Source organism: Eumetopias jubatus, unplaced genomic scaffold (genome assembly GCF_037043125.1).
Source record: "Eumetopias jubatus isolate StellerSeaLion01/CBP00866 unplaced genomic scaffold, mEumJub1_p1.0 scaffold_8, whole genome shotgun sequence".
In the NCBI taxonomy this organism is placed as follows: domain Eukaryota; kingdom Metazoa; phylum Chordata; class Mammalia; order Carnivora; family Otariidae; genus Eumetopias; species Eumetopias jubatus.
In genome coordinates this window covers 82,769,833-82,788,074 of record NW_028274814.1, presented here as the reverse complement: position 1 = coordinate 82,788,074, position 18,242 = coordinate 82,769,833, and the positions used below count along the sequence as shown (strand labels likewise).

Genomic DNA, 18,242 nt, shown 5'->3' with positions numbered 1-18,242 from the left:
TAGCTGATGGCCTGGAAATACGAGCACATCTCCTCCACAAGATGACTAGTAAGGACACAAAGATTCTTGGGTGCTCAGTAGGGGCATTTTCTGACAGTGAAGCAGGTCTTGGGGAGACAAGAGAAGAAGGTAGAATCTTTCTGACCTAACAGCAGTCTGGCTTTGTCTCTGAAGTATAGGAAGTGTCTCCCCAACATACGACTATGATGACACTTAAGACCACAAAGAGGAAGCTTCCTGGGGTTATATAGCTGCTGCTTTGATCCGAGAGAATGGGGTGGGAATTTCACCTGGATGAACTCTTAGGACTGCCACCTTGCAGTTCAGCCCTACCTCTGAATTATTTTATTACTCTTCCTCAGGACTGGAACTACCTAGTCAGCTGTACAGAGAGCAACCTTGCTGCTTGTGGTGCAGAACTGAATGTTAGCTATGCACTCAGACAAATCTAATTTTCTCATCTTTTCACAGAGCTGAGAGGGGATGGCCTTAGTAACAGGGATACTTCTTTCATCTTAATAAGGTAGAAGGCCGAGCATGTGGAAATACACACAAGTAAGATGGTGGATTTGGTATTGGAAAGATAAGACAATCCATCTAACTGCATCTATTTTATCAATGAAATGTGAGACAAGGTCATCTGCTGAGAGAGAAGTGGAGGGGGGTTGGAGATTTTAGAAGAGAGAAGGTGTGAAACAATTATTGAGCAGAGTAGGAATGAGAATTTACCAGGGAAATGTAGTATTAGGCAATGTTGAGCTTTTGGGTCATAAGTTTAAAGTGATACTAGTCAGCAAGAATCTGGGATTTCCTCTATCACTATTTAGCTGCCCAGGTATAGATGTGGCAAAGCTAAATTGTTGGCTTTAACCAGAATTGATTTTTTAAAAATTTCCTTAAGTAATCTCTACACCCAACATGGGGCTTGAACTAACAACCCCAAGATCAAGAGTCACATGCTCTACAGACTGAGCCAGCCAAGCATTCCAGAATTGATTGTTTTCTCCCCAGGAAAGTTCAATGGAGGGGGAAAGGGGCAAGGAAGTTAACAGTGTCTGCAGGTTTATAGTTCTGGATATGAAGGGGAGTGGATGGGTTATTTAAAGAATAAAATAAAGGGGCGCCTGGGTGGCTCAGGCAGTCTGCTCTCAGCTCAGGTAATGATCCCAGGGTCCTGGATTGAGGGTCCTGGGATCGAGCCTCTGCATCAGGCTCCCTGCTCAGCGGGAAGCCTGCTTCTCCCTCTCCCTCTGCTACTCCCCCTGCTTGTGCTCTCTCGCTCTCTATCTCTGTCAAATAAATAAATAAAATCTTTTTTAAAAAAGAATAAAATAAAAAGATAGTATCAATGGTTTAGAGATCTTTGAGGGAAAAGAGGTAATTGGGTGGGAGGAGAGGTGTTAGGGTGTGAGAAGAAAAGATAGAAAATGGTGAACCAGAAGTTAAGGTACTTGGACATTTCAGAGGATTTTATCTGGACTAAATTGTTCCAACTTTTCTTTCTTTTTTCTTTTTTTTTTTAAGTACAGGTATTTTCTTTTTTCTTTTTTTAAAATTTTTAATTGTTATGTTAATCACCATACATTACATCATTAGTTCTTTTTTTTTTTAAAGATTTTATTTATTTATTCATGAGAGACAGAGAGAGAGAGAGAGAGAGGCAGAGGGAGAAGCAGGCTCCCAAGGAGCAGGGAGCCCGATGCGGGACTCGATCCCAGGACCCTGGGATCATGACCTGAGCCGAAGGCAGACGCTTAACCATCTGAGCCACCCAGGCACCCTACATCATTAGTTCTTGATGTAGTGTTCCATGATTCATTGTTTGTGCATAACACCCAGTGCTCCACGCAGAATGTGCCCTCTTTAATACCCATACCAGGCTAACCCATCCCCCCACCCTCCACCCCTCTAGAACCCTCAGTTTGTTTTTCAGAGTCCATCGTCTCTCATGGTTCGTCTCCCCCTCTGACTTACTCCCCTTCATTCTTCCCCTCCTGCTCTCTTCTTCTTTTTCTTTTTTCTTAACATATGTTGCATTATTTGTTTCAGAAGTACAGATCTGTGATTCAACAGTCTTGCACAATTCACAGCGCTCACCATAGCACATACCCTCCCCAATGTCTATCACCCAGCCACCCCATCCCTCCCACCCCCCACCACTCCAGCAACCCTCAGTTTGTTTCCTGAGATTAAGAATTCCTCATATCAGTGAGGTCATATGATACATGTCTTTGATTGACTTATTTCACTCAGCCTAACACCCTCCAGTTCCATCCACGTCGTTGCAAATGGCAAGATCTTATTCCTTTTGATGGCTGCATAATATTCCATTGTGTATATATACCACATCTTCTTTATCCATTCATCTGTCGATGGACATCTTGGCTCTTTCCACAGTTTGGCTATTGTGGACATTGCTGCTATAAACATTGGGGTGCACGTACCCCTTTGAATCCCTACATTTGTATCTTTGGGGTGAATACCCAGTAGTGCAATCGCTGGATCATACGGTAGCTCTATTTTCAACTGTTTGAGGAACCGCCATACTGTTTTCCAGAGTGGTTGCACCAGCTTGCATTCCCACCAACAGTGTAGGAGGGTTCCCCTTTCTCCGCATCCCCGCCAACATCTGTCGTTTCCTGACTTGTTAATTTTAGCCATTCTGACTGGTGTGAGGTGGTATCTCATTGAGGTTTTGATTTGGATTTCCCTGATGCCAAGCGATGTTGAGCACTTTTTCATGTGTCTGTTGGCCATTTGGATGTCTTCTTTGGAAAAATGTCTGTTCATGTCTTCTGCCCAACTTTTTTTTCTTTTCCAACCATTGGTCTTTCCTTATTTCTTCTTTCTGCCTCTGCTCCTACCAGAGAGTAAGAAACAGTGAAGTCTGCTTTTCGGTTCTTGTCTGGGTAACTGAGCTGCTGGCTCTCTACCAGTCCTCAATATGGAGCCCTTTCTCTTTTTCTGTCTCTTCATTCTGGAGAAGGAAAGCTGATAGTTGGGGGAAGATGAGGTCAGGAGCTCTACACCTTTCTCCTTGTGGGTGTCTCATTCTCTGTGAAGTGATCTCTTTGGGGAAAATATGGCCAGAGGAGTAGCAAGCAGGTTATGAGCATGGTTTCAGCTGCAACCAGAGCGAACACAGACAAGAATTGCCAACAGGGAAAGTGTGAGGCCCTGGTGTGGAGATAGGCTTTTTGGAAGAAGCTTTAGTTTGCAAGAGACTTTGGGAAGGGGCCCAGAGGCACTTCAAAATTTAGACAACCTTTATCCGGTGTCTCCATGTGCTATATAGAGGTGAGCCCAGGCTCACCACATTCAGGAGAACCCCCTTGTCAGTTTTGGCCAGGTTGGTCACTCTTAGAGACTGGGAGAACCTCATTAAAGCCCTGTAAGTTGGGGCGCCTGGGTGGCTCAGTCGTTAAGTGTCTGCCTTCAGCTTAGGTCATGATCCCAGGGTCCTGGGATGGAGCCCCACATCGAGCTCCCTGCTCAGCGGGAAGCCTGCTTCTCCCTCTCCCACTCCCCCTGCTTGGTTCCTGCTCTCGCTATCTCTCTCTCTGTCAAATAAATAAATAAAATCTTAAAAAAAACAAACAAATAAATAAAGCCCTGTAGGTTTTCCCAGGGTAGGTCATCCCAACTTGCCCCAGGGTACTTGGAGGGAGGAGTCTACCTGAGAACCTTGATAGGCAATTAGACTCCAGGCAGGGAGTGGACTCTGAGCCTTCCTCACTAAGACCTACTCTGCTGTCCCAGGAAACTTCAGGAGACTTCCTCTCCACCCAAACCTCTTTTTACAACATTGGGTTTCCCATATACTATAACTGGTCAAATCTTAGAGTTTCCCCCCTACAACTGTGCATTTACATATATCGTTTCTTCTGCTCAGAATGTTGTCTCCCATTTTTCTCCTAGGAAATTCAGATTTTTCCATCTTTCAAGACTAGTTGAGGGGCACTTGGGTGGCTTAGTCGGTTGGGTGTCTGCCTTCGGCTCAGGTCATGATCCCAGAGTCCTGGGATCAAGCCCGGTGTCGGGGCTTTGTGCTCAGTGGGGAGCCTGCTTCTCCCTCTCCCTCTGCCTGCCTGTCTGCCTACTGTGATCTCTCTCTGTGTCAAATAAATAAATAAGATCTTTAAAAAAAAAAGACTAGTTGAAAGGTTACCTCTTCTCTGAGGCCTCCTCTGAGATAGTTGCTTCTTTTTCTTTGTTCCCCCCAAAACTAATTTTTTAAATCTTTTTTTTATTTTTAAAGATTTTTGGGGGCACCTGGGTGGCTCAGATGGTTAAGCGTCTGCCTTTGGCTTGGGTCATGATCCCAGGGTCCTGGGATCGAGTCCCGCATTGGGCTCCCTGCTCCTTGGGAGCCTGCTTCTCCCTCTGCCTCTCTCTCTCGCTCTCTGTCTCTCATGAATAAATAAATAAAAATCTTTAAAAAAAAAGAGTTTTTAAAATTATTATTTATTTACTTGTTAGAGAGGGAGAGAGAGAGAGCACAAACAGGGGGAGTGGCAGGCAGAGGGTGAGGGAGAAGTAGACTCCTCACTGAGCAGGGAGCCTGAGGTGGGAGTAGATCCCAGGACCCTGGGATCATGACCTGAGCCAAAGGGAGACACTTAATTGACTGAGCCACCCAGGCATCCCCCCCAAAAAAAACCTAATTTATCTATTCTCACATCACTGGCCATATCCACTTATCTGTTTATACATGTGTCTGCACCATTAGACTGTGAGTGCCCAAAGGCAAAAGATCACAACTTAGTTATCTTGGTATCCTCCAAAGTTAGCAGTTTGGCAAATACTCTATATTTGTTGACAGTATTTATACTCAGAACTAGACACCTTGAGGTATATATAAAAAAAGACAAAACATAAAATGCAATCCTTCTCAATAAGTTTATTAGTTCACAATTTAATGCAATAATTTAATACATTTAATAATAATATTAGATGTGCCACATATGTACCATTTAATAGTGCTTACTATATCCCAGGCACTGAATCACTGAATTAAACACACATATCTGGTTTTTAACTCATTTACTTCTCACAGTAACATGTAAGTATTGTTATTATCCCCCAAATTACTGGGTGGGTAAAATTAGGCTTGGAGAGATTAAAGAATTTGCTTGCGATCTCAAAGTGATTGTCAGAGTACAGGCATTTCCAACTCCAAAATTCATGATCTTAAAAAAATTTTGAAGAATTTATTTTTTTTAAGTTTTTATTTATTTACATAATCTCTGCACCCAGTGTGGGGCTTGAACTCACAACCCCGAAATCAAGAGTCTCATGCTCTTCCAACTGAGCCAGCCAGGCATCCCCTAAATTTATGCTCTTAGCCTTTGTGCTATAGGGCCTGAGTCAAGTTTTGTACAATACAGTTTATACCATCACTATTACAAGGCAATATAATAAAACACAAAATCATATGGTTTGATTTGCAAATAAAACATGTAAATCAGGTTATTAATTATTTGGTACATATAAGGGACCGACACTCATGGACTTTCTGTGTAAGCGCTTTACGTACATGGTCTCATCTGATCCCTCACAATCACCTGCGTCGGGAGCTCTATTCTCCCCATTTAGAAGAAACTGAGGCTCAAGGAGATTAAATAATTTGCCAAAATGCACAGTGCTGTGTTGAGCTGACAAACTCAGATCTCTCTTCTACTCCATATTGCCTCAGGTTGGTAGGAAGGGCCAAGCAGAGCATTCTGGTGGAGGCGAGTGGTTTGAGCAAAGATAGAAGACTGGACTGAGCAGGATGGCTGTGAGAAGGAGCAAATAGTCAGGCATCTGGCTGGCTCCATCAGTGGAGCCTACGGCTCTTGGTCTTGGGGTGGTGAGTTTGAGCCCCACGTTGGGCACAGAGCTTACTTAATTAAAAAATAAACAAAATTAAAGGGACACCTGGGTGGCTCAGTAGGTTAAGCATCTGCCTTCAGCTCAGGTCATGATCCCAGGGTTCTGGAATCAAGTCCCGCTTTGGGCTCCTTGCTCAGCGGGGAGCCTGCTTCTCCCTCTGCCTGCTGCTCCCCCTGCTTGTGCTCTCTCTCTCTGACAAACAAATAAATAAAATATTTTTTGAAAAATTTAAAAAATAGGCATCAAGTCTCATCCTCTAAGGCGCAGAGGGTGGGGCTTCCTAGGCAGCTCCACCCCTGCAGAGGATTACAACATGGTGAGGTGGGGCTAGGGGCTTGGGGTTCCTGGAAGGTGACTGAAGCCCATAAGCTGGCCCTGTGCCCATTGTGTGGCTAAAACTGGCCCCGCCTAATGGTGCTGGTGGGAGAGCCATGGCCTGAGGGCTAGTTCCTGGAAGTCTAGCTGCCACCCGTCCCCACAAACTGCTGCGTCCTAGGCCTGAATGTCTCCCAGAGTCAGGCTGCCCACTGGCTGGCTGCAGTTCTGTTCCAAGTGTCTCTCACAGAGGAGTGTGGGCTCCAGATAGGTTAGTCTTGTTCCCCAAGCCCCTGGGATGCTCTGGCCTCCAGGCTTTGAAGCTTCCATCTCCTAATAATAACAAACTCACTTTCCTATTGACTTTTTTTCATCCTCTCAACACCACTAAATAGGTATTATTACCATCATCTCCATTTTTCAGGTGAGTAGAGAAAGCTCAGAAAGTTTGGGCTGCCCAAGCCCACATAACCAGGAAATGCTGGGACTCAAGCCCAGGTCTGAAGAATCAGGATCTGGTCCTCCCTCATTCTGCTATACACCATGCTCACGTCTCTTTAGAGATTTAGAATGAAGCCCCAGGGGTTATTTCTTCTGGGCTACTCTGGACTCATCTATTAGCCTTCATCCATTTTGGGTTCAGGGCTAGGCTCTGCTAGCAGGGCATAACTCTTAGATGTCAGAGTCTGGGAACTTCAGTTTTACCCAACTCCCTGGACCCGTAAGCCCCAAGCTTTTTTGGTCTGAGAGTGGGGCTCAGTCTCCCCTCAACTCCTGCGTCAATCCTCTAAGAATTCTTATCACTGGAAAGCAACCTCCTCAACTTTTTTTTATCCTATCCTTACCCAAACTAGAACACAAGGAAAAACCCCAGTGGATGGCTTAGGAGATGTGGCTCCAGTACCTGGGCCTCGGTTTACTTTAGTAAGAGGGGCCTCAACTATTCCCAGGTCCCAGACCCCCTCCACTACCTCCCCCTGCCATCCGGGGTAACCGCCAGGCTCTGGTGCCTAGGATAACGCCCAGCCCTCCCCTTGCCTCCTGTGGCTGCCTCCCCTTTCCGTCTGTTGAGAGAGGAAGCCAGGGGGTGGCGGGTGCAACCCTGCAGGGCACTGATAAAGGGCCAGGCCTGCCCCCGCCCCCTGGGGCCACTGCGGTCAGGCCAGCAGGCAAGCAGGCAAGGCAGCCATCTCCCCCTGGGACCCATGGCCCTCCCCTGGTTCCACCTCTACCCACCCCGCCCTACTCGGGAAGCTGGTTGCATAACCCATTGGGGTGTTTGGCAACACTGCTTGTGGCTTGACCTAATGCTGGTGGTGGTGTGCATATGCGTTGGGGTGAGGGGGGGTGGATTGATCAGGGGTGACAAGTCAGCCTTTTGGGGGTAGGTGAGCAACATGGATGGAGAATGGTGTAACAGTAAAGATATGTTGCCATGTTTTTCTCCATACTCTGTCTGCTACCTTTGCTGAAGTGGGGGAATCTTGGGATAGGAAAATGTTAGGTATTCTGCCTTGCCCAGCCACAAGCACTACCCAACCAGGCTCCTAATCCCCTGCTAATCATAAATCAAAGGAGACTGAAGAGAGAAAGCTGTTGACTGGACATCAGAAATCTGGGAGGAGGAGGCTGAAGGAACCATTCCCACCCCTGAGGGCTGTCAAGGGTGTGCTGGAGGCAGGACACAGCATGGGAACAGCAGTCATGGCCTCTTCTTATAGGAGAGGAGTAGGAGAGAGGTGGGAAAGACACTTCTGCCTGGCCTCGGTGAAGGCTGTCTGTTCACTTAGTTCACCCTACATGATCATGTCTGTCCCCCTGAAATAAGCAGGAAACTGCTTCAGATACGTCTATGAATGCCTATTGCTTACAAGATAAAATTGTCCCTAGCTTGACTTTCAAGACACTTTACAATCTAGCCTCAAACTTCCCAGGCTTATCTTCTACTACTTCCTACCCCCACACGCCACCCTAGTAGACCCAAAGTACTACCCTATGTTTTATGGCTCTGTGCCTTCATATCTTTGCTTGGAATACCCTTCTCCCTCTCTCTGCCAGGTGAACCCCTAGTCATTCTCCACAGCCCCACTCAATTGTCACCTCCTCTGTGAAGCCTTTCTTGAATTTCATCAAGCAGAAATTCAACTCCATAGCACTTTATATAGACCTTTACTAGTGTAATTCCCCAACTAGACTATGAGCGAGGACACAGACTACATCTTATTCATCTTTGTGTTCCTGGAGTATAAAACATAGTAGACACTCAATAAATATTCACTGAATGGATTAGTGAATGATGAGGCTTGTGTTACCCACAGTTGTACTGCAATGCCACAACAGTGTCCTGAGCTGGTAGTTTTCATTCAGTAAATGTTTGTTCAGTAGCTGTAACCTGATACCATTATTTAATCAGCCACAAGTGTGACTATCACCACCCATCATCCTCTCTGAGGGGCCCGAATAAGTAGGCCACTGAGAGAGCTATATCTGAATACCCAGATGCCAGGTATGTGACCCAGATTCATGCCCAGGTCATCAAGAGATTCTGGACCCACAAATAAATAATGTGTCGTGGAGCCATAGGTCCCCTCTTGTCCTACATAGATCATGCATATAGAATCATGATCTCCTGGGATAGAGCTAGAATCCAAAGTGTTTAACCATGGGTTTGATGTGGAGGTTGATCAATCCCCCCCCCTCCACCCCCGCCAGACACAAGCTGCAAGGAAGCTGTATCAAACTGCCTCTTGAGTTGCTTGGTTGTGTTGCTAGTTGTGGAAGGTCCCAAGGGAGAACTGGGGTGCTGAGGTAGAGGTGTCAGGGCGGGGAACACTTCAAGGAGGACTCCCAGCAGCTCTTCTTTATCAACTGGGACAGAATATTTTCAATATCTGAACAGTGAACATGATCCTATCAGAGGATGTTGGCTGTGTGCCAGCTTTGCCTTGGGGTGGCACCCATCTGCCTCCCCATCTTTAATTGTTTCCAATAGAACTTGAACTATTATAAGAAAAAAAAGAGAAAAGTCTAAGCTGCAGCTGTAAGGACTGAAGCTAGACATAGGAAGGACTTTCCTTACAGCTGAGAGTCACTAAAAGAAAGCTAGGAGGAAGCAAGACTCCTCTGGTCTCCGGAGAGAGATCTGTTTGGCCTGGGTCTTGGGTTGTGTGTTGGAGATCAAGGGATGAGGGAGTGACTTCTGGGGGTACTTACTGGCCTGAGAAAGAGCTGCTGTGGGTGCTGGGGGATAAACCTGATATCCTACACACATGTGCTGGCCTGTCCAGAGAAACACAGCTGCCATGTGTTTGGGGTGCCCTGCATGAAAGAAAGGAGGACAAAGGGCACCCAGGGCCCCCTTTAAGAGAGATGAATACTGTCCCTGCTGGGCACCCCCATGTACACCTAACTCCCCTCACACACTGACAACAAACCTGGCCAAGAAAGAGGCCTTTGTCCTAGAACCTCTGAGGCTGCTGGGGGAGGGGAGAAGGCTACAGGTGGGAGGACACATCAAAGCAGCAACTGCCCCTCCTCCCCAAAATAGCTCCCCTACCTCTCTCCCAGAACCCAGGCCTTCCTGAAGTAGAAGCAATGCCCTAAATGCCCACCTACCTAAACAATTGGGACACTAGACATTTGGTCCTTATCTTCAACTGCCATCCACCTTGCTATGACTCGGTTTCCCTGTCCCTAAGAGAGTCAAGGGGACAGAAGGAAGGAGGTTAGACTTGTATAAAGTTTAGAGGTCACCTTGGAGTGGGCCACCAGGTTGGAATTTATATGCATAGGAGAAACGCAGACCTGGCCAGACTCCTGGGCTCAAAAGGAGGGCTGGGAGGCGCTGGAAGCCATGTGTGCCCCCGCTGGCTGGGAACAAGGTGGGGGCGGGGTGTGGGCAGAAACCACACCAGGCTCAAGTTTCCTCTCTTGGCCAGAAGGGGCAGGAGGAGAGGAGGGCCACGGGGAAAGGGGAGGGTTGGAGGAAGGACGGAGAACTCAGGCTGAGGTCTTCAGAGAGGAGGCTGGTGCGCCACCCGGCGCTCCCCGTGCTCAGGCCGAGCCTCCACTCTCAGCGCTCAGTAATGGCCCGGGGGCGGGGCGCAGCCCTCCCCCGTTTTCAGAGGTAGCAGGGATCCTCACCCAGGAGGTGTCAGCGCAGGCCCAGCCTCCCCAGAGACAGCACCGGGAGCCACATCTCTCTCCTCACCCAGCTCGGACCCTGCCACAGGTGCCTGAGGGGCGGGGTGGGTGGGCCATTCCAGTGGGGTCCAAGGGGCAAGCTGGGGAGGTGGAGGTGGCAGACAGAGAAAATCACCAACTTTCTGCACATCCCTAGGAGATCTAGGGCCCTGCCAGGCTGCCCCTGGTTTAGGAATCTGACATCTTTGGGAATTCATCTGGGAGAAGACCTAGATGGCTTATTGAGCACTCTGAGATTCTTGGGGTGAGAGGCTGTAGATGCGGACCAGACAGTGGTCCTCTGGGGCACCTTTGAGCGGCCGGGGGTGACCCTGAGTAACCCTTCAGCAGGGGACTGCTCCCGGGGAGCCGATAGACTCTTAGGTGTATGGTACCAGCCTTTCCCCTACTCTATTCCATCATGCTGCTCTGTCTGGCCAGCTGGGAGGTTTTGGGGGAAGGTGAGGAACTGGAGACACTGGATGCCTGGATGGGTGGGGAGCACGGCAGAAGGATAGGGTGGTGGGCGCAGGGCTGTTGTGCTCTTGCCTCCTTTGCCCCCTTGTCATCTCCGGGCCTGGGCAGTCGAGCTCAGCTAGAACTGGCTGGGAGAGGAGGGCGTCCTACCCCAGTGCAGTTCCACGGACCAGAAATCTTAGCAGCTTGGGAAGTAGGAGGCTGGGTAGCAGTGGAAGAGAAGAGGAGAGGTAACAGATCTGCTGGGGCTGGGATTCTCTAGTCATTGGCCCCCAGATGACTGGAGTTTGGTTTCTAGGGACCGAATGAGGATAACACAAACGTGTTCCTTTCTCCCTTGTTCCCATACACCTGTTTGAGTCATGTATACCCTCAGGAGACTAAATCTCACTCTGATTAACTCTCTCTCTCTCTTCCCTTTTCCTCCATTCTCTTTCTCTATTTCACTTCTATGTGTCTCTCCCTCTTTGGGGTTGGTCCTAATATTTCTGAATAACCTGCTTACCTGCCACTCCACACCCCAGGCTTCGTGGATCCCTGCCCATCCTTTCCCTGCTATTGTTGATAGCTGGAGAGGTGGGGTGGTCTAATCAATCTCCGAACAGGATCCCAGAGGCAAGCACCCTCTGTCTTTCTCCCTGTCAAGGCACCCCTCCACAAATGGTCCTCATTTTGAATCTTTAAATATAAAGCTCTATATCATTCTGTGAGTACTCAGAGACTGTAATAAGAGCTTTCTGGGTAGGACCATCAGGATCAGAGTCAGGAGGATGGATTATAGTCCCTGGAGATGGCTCCAGTCCTACCTGGTACTTTTTGGTAGGGAGGAAGATGGCTGTGTGACCCCAAAGTGCAGGTTAAACTGGAAAGTGGGAACTGTATGTTGTAAAGCAAAAGGGACACAGGGAGGCCCACTCTACTTTCCCAGGATCTGTTGTTTCTGCATCTTCTGTGATGTTCTGTTTGACTCAATTCTGACTACACCCTCCTCCCTGCTCTATACCACTAGTGGCCAGCCCCAGGCCCCCAGGCCCATCCTAGAAAGGTAGGCTCCTAAGACCCAGAGGGGCCTATGCCTGGTGTATAGACCACCAACAACCACTGAGTATCTAGGGAAAAACATACTACTCCCCTTTGGCCCGATGCAAACTTGCCACTGCTCCAGAGAGGTGGTTGGAGCTGATCCAGAGAGTCTCATCAACTCCCTCTTCTCCGGCCTCTTGCCTCCCCCGCAGGGACCCTTCTGGATTTTCATTTCCCTGTCCCAAAGGTGCATGAGAAGGGGCTGATATCTGCCAGGGCAGCTTAGAACCCAGCCTTGCCTGGGTCTGAAGCTAGGAGAAGTCTGGAGGTCGTTTGCCAGGCTCTTTTCTGGCTTTGTGTTCTTTCCTGTAAATACATATGGTTGGGCTAGTTCAGCGTTTTTCAAGGTGGAGTGGGTCTCTGGCATCAGAAACACAAGGGCGCTTGTTAAAATGCTGCTTGCTGGGTTCCTGCACCTATGAATTTAATTCAGTAGGTCTGGGACGACTCGCAGGAGCCCGTGTTTTTACAAGTACAACAGGTGACTGCAGTGCACAATCAAGTTGGTGACTGCCTCTCGCAGTCCTGTCTCCATTTAATGGAAGAGACTGAACGGGGAAGTGATTTGCCCAAAGTCTCGCATTTGGAAGGCCAGAGAACCTGGTCTCCTGCCTCCTAAGGCAGGATCTTTGTACTGCACCTAAGAGTCAGATCCAGGAAGATGCAAGGAGGGACAAAGTTGGGGGGGGGTGCAGTGTGGTGTGAAGGACTATGAGGCAAGAGTCATTGTCCCTGCCCCCAACCCCCTTCTCCATTCACTTTGCCTTTGGGCAATTTCCTCCAGAACCTGGGTGGGGGAGGGTGGGGTTCCGGTGTTGAAATGGCATCCTGGACAGACATAAACACCCCACCCACTTTGCCCACTGGCCAAGCTCCTGTGCCTACACCAGCTCCCAGCCCTGGGGATGGCAGTATAACAAAAGGGTGGGGGCAAGGGCTAAGGGAGATCCTCCTTCCAAAGGATAATTTGGAGTTCTTACTAATTTGGGGTTAAGTCAAAGAGTAGATTTCATATTGGATAACTGTGACAGGCCATCCTTGTGGTGATCTAAGGTCATGCAATTTGAGGTCATCCCGTCCTATCCTCTGTCCTTTTATAAATTTCTCCCACCCCCAGCCTGCCTGCCTTTACTTATATGGTAGGGGTGGGGTGCTGTGTCTGGCCCTAAGACATTGGGAAGCCCCTGTGAAATCTGCTTGGCATCTCTTTTTGAAGGCTGGGCGAACAGGTGCAGGGAGATGGGTGTCAGGGGATAGGGAGGCAGGATGAGGAGAAGGGCAGATAGAGAGAAGATGAAGGCGGGGGGTGGGGGGAGGGTTTGCTGAGAACAGTAAGCTGCCCAAGCAGAAAGGGACCTCTGAGTTCGACTTATCCAACTCCTTGGTTTTATAAATGAGGAAACAGAAGCTCAGAGCAGCGCGATGGCTTGCCCAACCTCACACTGCTGCTTTGTGGCTGACTGGCAGCTAGAGCCCTGATCAAAAGAAGGTGGGGGGCGGGCGCTAAAGGAGACTGTTTTTAAGGCTCTAAAGAGACATTCCCCCAGAAGAAAAGAGACAGATACCACAGACAGAATTGACTGAGGTAAACCACCAATAGATGCTTAGAGTATGGAGACACAAGAGTGGGTTGGAAAGGCGTCTGAGAGGCCAGTACAGGCTAGCAGAGTCAGCTAGCATAGGTTCCAGACCTGCGCCTGCTATCTATCAAGTTGGGTCTCAATTTCTGAATGGACCTTATAGGATCTTTGTGAAAATCAGTCTCAAACTAATGCTTGTAAAACATCAGCACAGTTCTTGACAGTGCTTAATAAGTCTTTGCTATGATTGTTATATTACCTTAGGAACCCTGGAAGCCTGGCTGTGTGGGTTGGGGTATGGCCAAGATGACCCTGCAGGGACGTAGGACAGAGGTCCAGTGTCTCCAGAGACCATTCCTCCTCTGCTGCCTCCAGCTGATAAACCTCTTATCAGGCCCAAGCAGGGGAGCCCAGAGTCAGGATAGGAGGAGAAGGCAGGGCTGCTATCAGCCACCAGGCCTGGGCCATATCTCAGAGAAGGGGAGGGGCTGTCTGCTTGGCTCTTCCCACAACATGCTCCTTGGGGATCCCCAAGCACTCATTCTCAACCTTGGAAGATGAGACAGAGGAGGAAAACTGAGGACAGAGGAGGAAAGCAGGAGTGATCCCTGATGTTGCCCCAGAAAATGGGGAAAAAAAACCCCAGAAGATGTGACTTCTGCCCTAGCCAGTGATACAGTTTTGGGGAGTGAGAAGAAGGGGAAAGGGAAGGCATCTCATCTGAAAAAGAAGGTAAAGACCCACTGTGCTCCCAAAGGACCTGACCACAGCCATAGCAGGTGAGGTGGATATCACATTGCAGAGAAAGCTTTTGTAGCTTAAGGAGTCGGTTGATGAGGACAACATAATTCAGGGGATGAGGCCTCTCCTTCTCTCAGGTGAGGCTGCAGGGAACTCTCCATGGAGGCAGGACAAAGTTGCTGGCCCTGAGCAGGAGAAGCCTTAACCTATATCTCCTGGTTTTATTATTATTATTATTATTATTATTATTAATTATTATTATTATTATTTTTAATCTGTTTCTCCTTTGACATAGGCTTCTGGGGCCTTTTGTGCTCTGGGGACCCTGGACCAGGCCCTGGCCCAGTAGGATGCCCCCGTGTCCTCCCCAGCAGAGCAGGAACAGGGTGACACAGTTGCCCACTCCGGAGCTGGGCGAGATGGAGCTGACTTGGCAAGAGATTATGTCCATCACTGAGCTGCAGGTGAGCAGATCTGGGGGGACCTGGGGAAGGAAAGAGCAGAAAAGCAGGGAGTCTGGCTGGGACTGAGGCAGGGGCTGGAGCAAGCAGGGAATGTTCCAGGCACTGGAAAAGGAAGGGCTGGAGTAGGAGGGAGATCTGGATGGAAGACCAGAATATTAAGGGGAAAAGGGTGTGGAAGAGCAGGGGAAAGTAGTGGTGGGGAAGGAAGGATCTGATTGGGGATGTAAGCTCTCTCAGCAGCCACTCTGCTCACATCTCTCTATCCCACCTCCTGCCCCGCCTTCCTTTTCTCACCTTCTTTCCTTCGGAACTCCCTCTCTTCCAATTCTGCCCATCTTCTTCCCTCATTTCCTCCCCTGTCCTCAGATGCTGGGCCCCTTTCCCTCAGGTAGCAGAGCAGTAGTTCAGGGGCCTGGAGAAGGGGGGGGGGTCAGACTATGACGGGGTCCTCGCCTCCTGCTAGTTGGACAAAGGGGTGTCTGTTGGCCTAACAATGATGCCTTTGTCCCCATCTGGGCTGGAGCACGGTGGCTGCTCCATGTGAGTTGGGGGCCCTGTTTCCAGCATATTCTCTCCTCCTCTCCGCACCTGGGCAGGGACAGAGGGACTGAAGAGGAGAGGGTAGAGTTTATGCCGGCTGCCCAAGGTGCCTCAGCCCCCAGACCTGGCTCTGCGCCGCCCCCCCCACCCGTCTCTTCCCTGCCACAATGCCTGAGGCCATCAGGATCTGCCCTAAGCCCTCCTCCCGCTCAGCAGCTCCCTCTGCTGGGCACCCAGGGCATGGCCAGGGCCTGAACTTGACCCTTTTGACCCTAGATAACCACAGCAGGAAAGGGTTCTGGGGGTGGGGGTGGGGTCATCATAGATAACAACTTCTTGTCTTCTTGAAGGAAATAAAGGAAGAAGTGCCATTTCAACCCAGTAAGAACTTCTCCTAAGAGGAGGAGATTCCATATTGTTGCAGCGTTAGATAGTCCTTTCCGAAGTCTGACCTCAGTGACTTCCATTCCTGTTTAAGCTGCTTTCTGCTTGAAATAGCTGCACTGCAACCTTACAAGGAGCTTCGAATGATTTTTAGCACTTTTCTGTTCCTCTGTTATCTTACTGTGTCTTTCAGAAGGACCCAGCTTGGTCCTGAGAGAGAGCTGGTTTCTCTTCTTCAGCCTGTCTCCAAAACCTCTGTGTCTTTTCTTGCAGGGCCTAAATGCTCCAAGTGAGCCATCGTTTGAGCCCCCAGCCCCAGCCCCATACCCTGGGCCCCCGCCACCCCCAACTTATTGCCCCTGCTCAATCCACCCAGATGCTGGCTTCCCCCTTCCTCCACCATCTTATGAGCTTCCAGCACCTACATCTCATGTCCCAGACCCTTCATACTCCTATGGCAACATGGCCATACCAGTCTCCAAGGCACTGACCCTCTCGGGCCTGCTCAGTGAGCCCCTCCCAGATCCCTTGGCTCTCCTGGACATTGGGCTGCCAGCGGGGCCCCCCAAGCCCCAAGAAGACCCAGAATCTGACTCAGGATTATCCCTCAACTATAGTGACGCTGAATCTCTTGAGCTGGAGGGGACAGAGGTTGGTCGGCGGCGCAGCGAGTATGTAGAGATGTACCCAGTGGAGTACCCCTATTCACTTATGCCCAACTCCTTGGCCCACCCCAACTATGCCTTGCCACCTGCAGAGACCCCCTTAGTCTTAGAACCCTCTTCAGGCCCTGTGCGGGCCAAGTCCACAGCACGGGGGGAGGCGGGAAGTCGGGATGAGCGTCGGGCCCTGGCCATGAAAATTCCCTTCCCAACGGACAAGATTGTCAACTTGCCGGTAGATGACTTTAATGAGCTGTTGGCGCGGTACCCACTGACGGAGAGCCAGCTGGCATTAGTCCGGGACATCCGACGGCGGGGCAAGAACAAGGTGGCCGCCCAGAACTGTCGAAAGAGAAAGTTGGAGACCATTGTGCAGTTGGAGCGGGAACTGGAGCGGCTGGGCAGTGAGCGGGAACGGCTTCTCCGGGCCAGAGGGGAGGCTGACCGGACCCTGGAGGTCATGCGCCAACAGCTGACAGAGCTGTACTGTGACATTTTCCAGCACCTGCGGGATGAAGCAGGCAACAGCTATTCCCCTGAAGAGTATGCTCTGCAACAGGCTGCTGATGGAGCCATCTTCCTGGTGCCCCGGGGGACCAAGATGGAGGCCACAGACTAAGCTGGACCAGAGGGGTGGGACTGGTGATGGAGATTTCCTTTATTCCCTTCTGATAAAGGTACTCCCCAGAAGCAGCTGGGTTCTCTAGACCAGAAGGGGACAATGGGAAACCTGGTATTTGGAGGGTCCAAGGTGTATTCAGTAAGGCTTGCCTTAAGACAAGTGTATGAGGGGAGGGCTGGAATCTCTTTTCCGTGTTTCAGCTTCCTAGGTCTCCAACCTCCACCTCTTGTTTGAGCTTTGGTATATAAAGCACTCTACACAAATACCCTTCCACTGTGTCTTCCTTCTCAAGAGAGGGTGTTGAAGCCGAGTACTTAGAGTTCAGTGCTTGTTAGTGGTGGGGAGGGAATCCTGCCAAGCTCATTTCTTTCTCCGGCAGCTCTGTATGAGAGAGGTATGCAAAAAATTTGGGCTTGAGCTGTGTGATCTATCACCTTCATCTCCTTTTTCAGAGTCAGAGGTCATGGATGATCTGAGGAATCCCACCCTCCCTGGGGGCCCACTATTTATAGAGTGGGCATTGCTGCCACCGCTGGCTACACCCTCTGTGCAAGGTCCCTGAGGTTCAGACCTCTCCTTTCTGTCTTTGGAGCACAGAGAAGTCTAGAATGCCCATAGCCTTTTTTCTGTTCTCTCCCTCCTGCCTACTTCTATTGTACTTCCTCATCCTGATGTGCCTGAGCTCTCAGAAGTCTGAGATGCTCTTGATTGGAGAGAATTTGATTGGACATCATAGTTTCAAGGGACTTCATACACAAGTCTGGGCAAAACCTGCTCCCGAGGTTATGCCTTTTGGTGAACTTTTCTGTCTCCTTGGTTACGTTAGACACACTATCCAATCCTCATTTTGGGGCCTCCCTTTTCTAGATTCTCAAAGACCTAGGGTCTCTTTTCTTCCTTAAGCAGAACACGATGAAGTTCTAGAATCCTTTATCACATCAAAGTCTCAACCTTCTCTCACACATCTCCTTGGATAGAGTTGGGTGGTTCCTATCTTCAGTCACTGGATTACACCAATTACCTCTTTGGCGTATTTTACTTCTATTTATACTTCTACTCAACTTTAGTAGCTCCATTCCAACAAGGAAAACATACTCTTACTTTCAAGTTCTGATAGACACTCAGCTGTGAGACATGAAAAGCAGACAATGATCAAAGGTAGTCTTCATGCTTACAGAGTCTCAGAAACGTGGTCTCTATGCTAGGTTAGGGAATGAAAGCAATTTAAGGCTTCTGATTCCTAATCTGTAAGTTCATCTTGGAAACTTTCTCAAAAAATTTGAAAATGCAGGATCAAGTTGTAAAGGGCAGTGCCTGG

The 18,242-nt window shown here is 49.3% G+C and overlaps 1 protein-coding gene across 3 annotated transcripts; it reads left to right on the top strand.

Annotated features, from left to right (window-relative positions):
* The first annotated feature begins 10,160 nt into the window (after nt 1-10,160).
* NFE2 (nuclear factor, erythroid 2) lies at nt 10,161-17,187 on the top strand. Of its 3 annotated transcripts, none has more exons than XM_028125694.2 (3): nt 10,161-10,420; nt 14,548-14,716; nt 15,914-17,187. In XM_028125694.2, exons 2-3 carry the CDS (start codon nt 14,603-14,605, stop codon nt 16,919-16,921), a joined length of 1,122 nt encoding a protein of 373 aa, XP_027981495.1. In that variant the 5' UTR covers nt 10,161-10,420; nt 14,548-14,602; the 3' UTR covers nt 16,922-17,187. The 3 variants fall into 3 exon arrangements, with proteins under 3 accessions (XP_027981495.1, XP_027981497.1, XP_027981496.1); XM_028125696.2 differs by lacking the exon at nt 10,161-10,420 and adding an exon at nt 13,249-14,243; XM_028125695.2 differs by lacking the exon at nt 10,161-10,420 and adding an exon at nt 13,249-14,290.
* The last annotated feature ends 1,055 nt before the right edge of the window (nt 17,188-18,242 follow it).

What these genes read in the sequence shown, in the direction of transcription:
- NFE2 (XM_028125694.2), top strand. Translation starts at nt 14,603, where the DNA reads ATGCCCCCGTGTCCTCCCCAGCAGAGCAGGAACAGGGTGACACAGTTG. An exon ending in TGTCCATCACTGAGCTGCAG is followed by an intron (nt 14,717 to 15,913) that starts GTGAGCAGATCT and finishes CTTTTCTTGCAG; the next exon opens with GGCCTAAATGCTCCAAGTGA.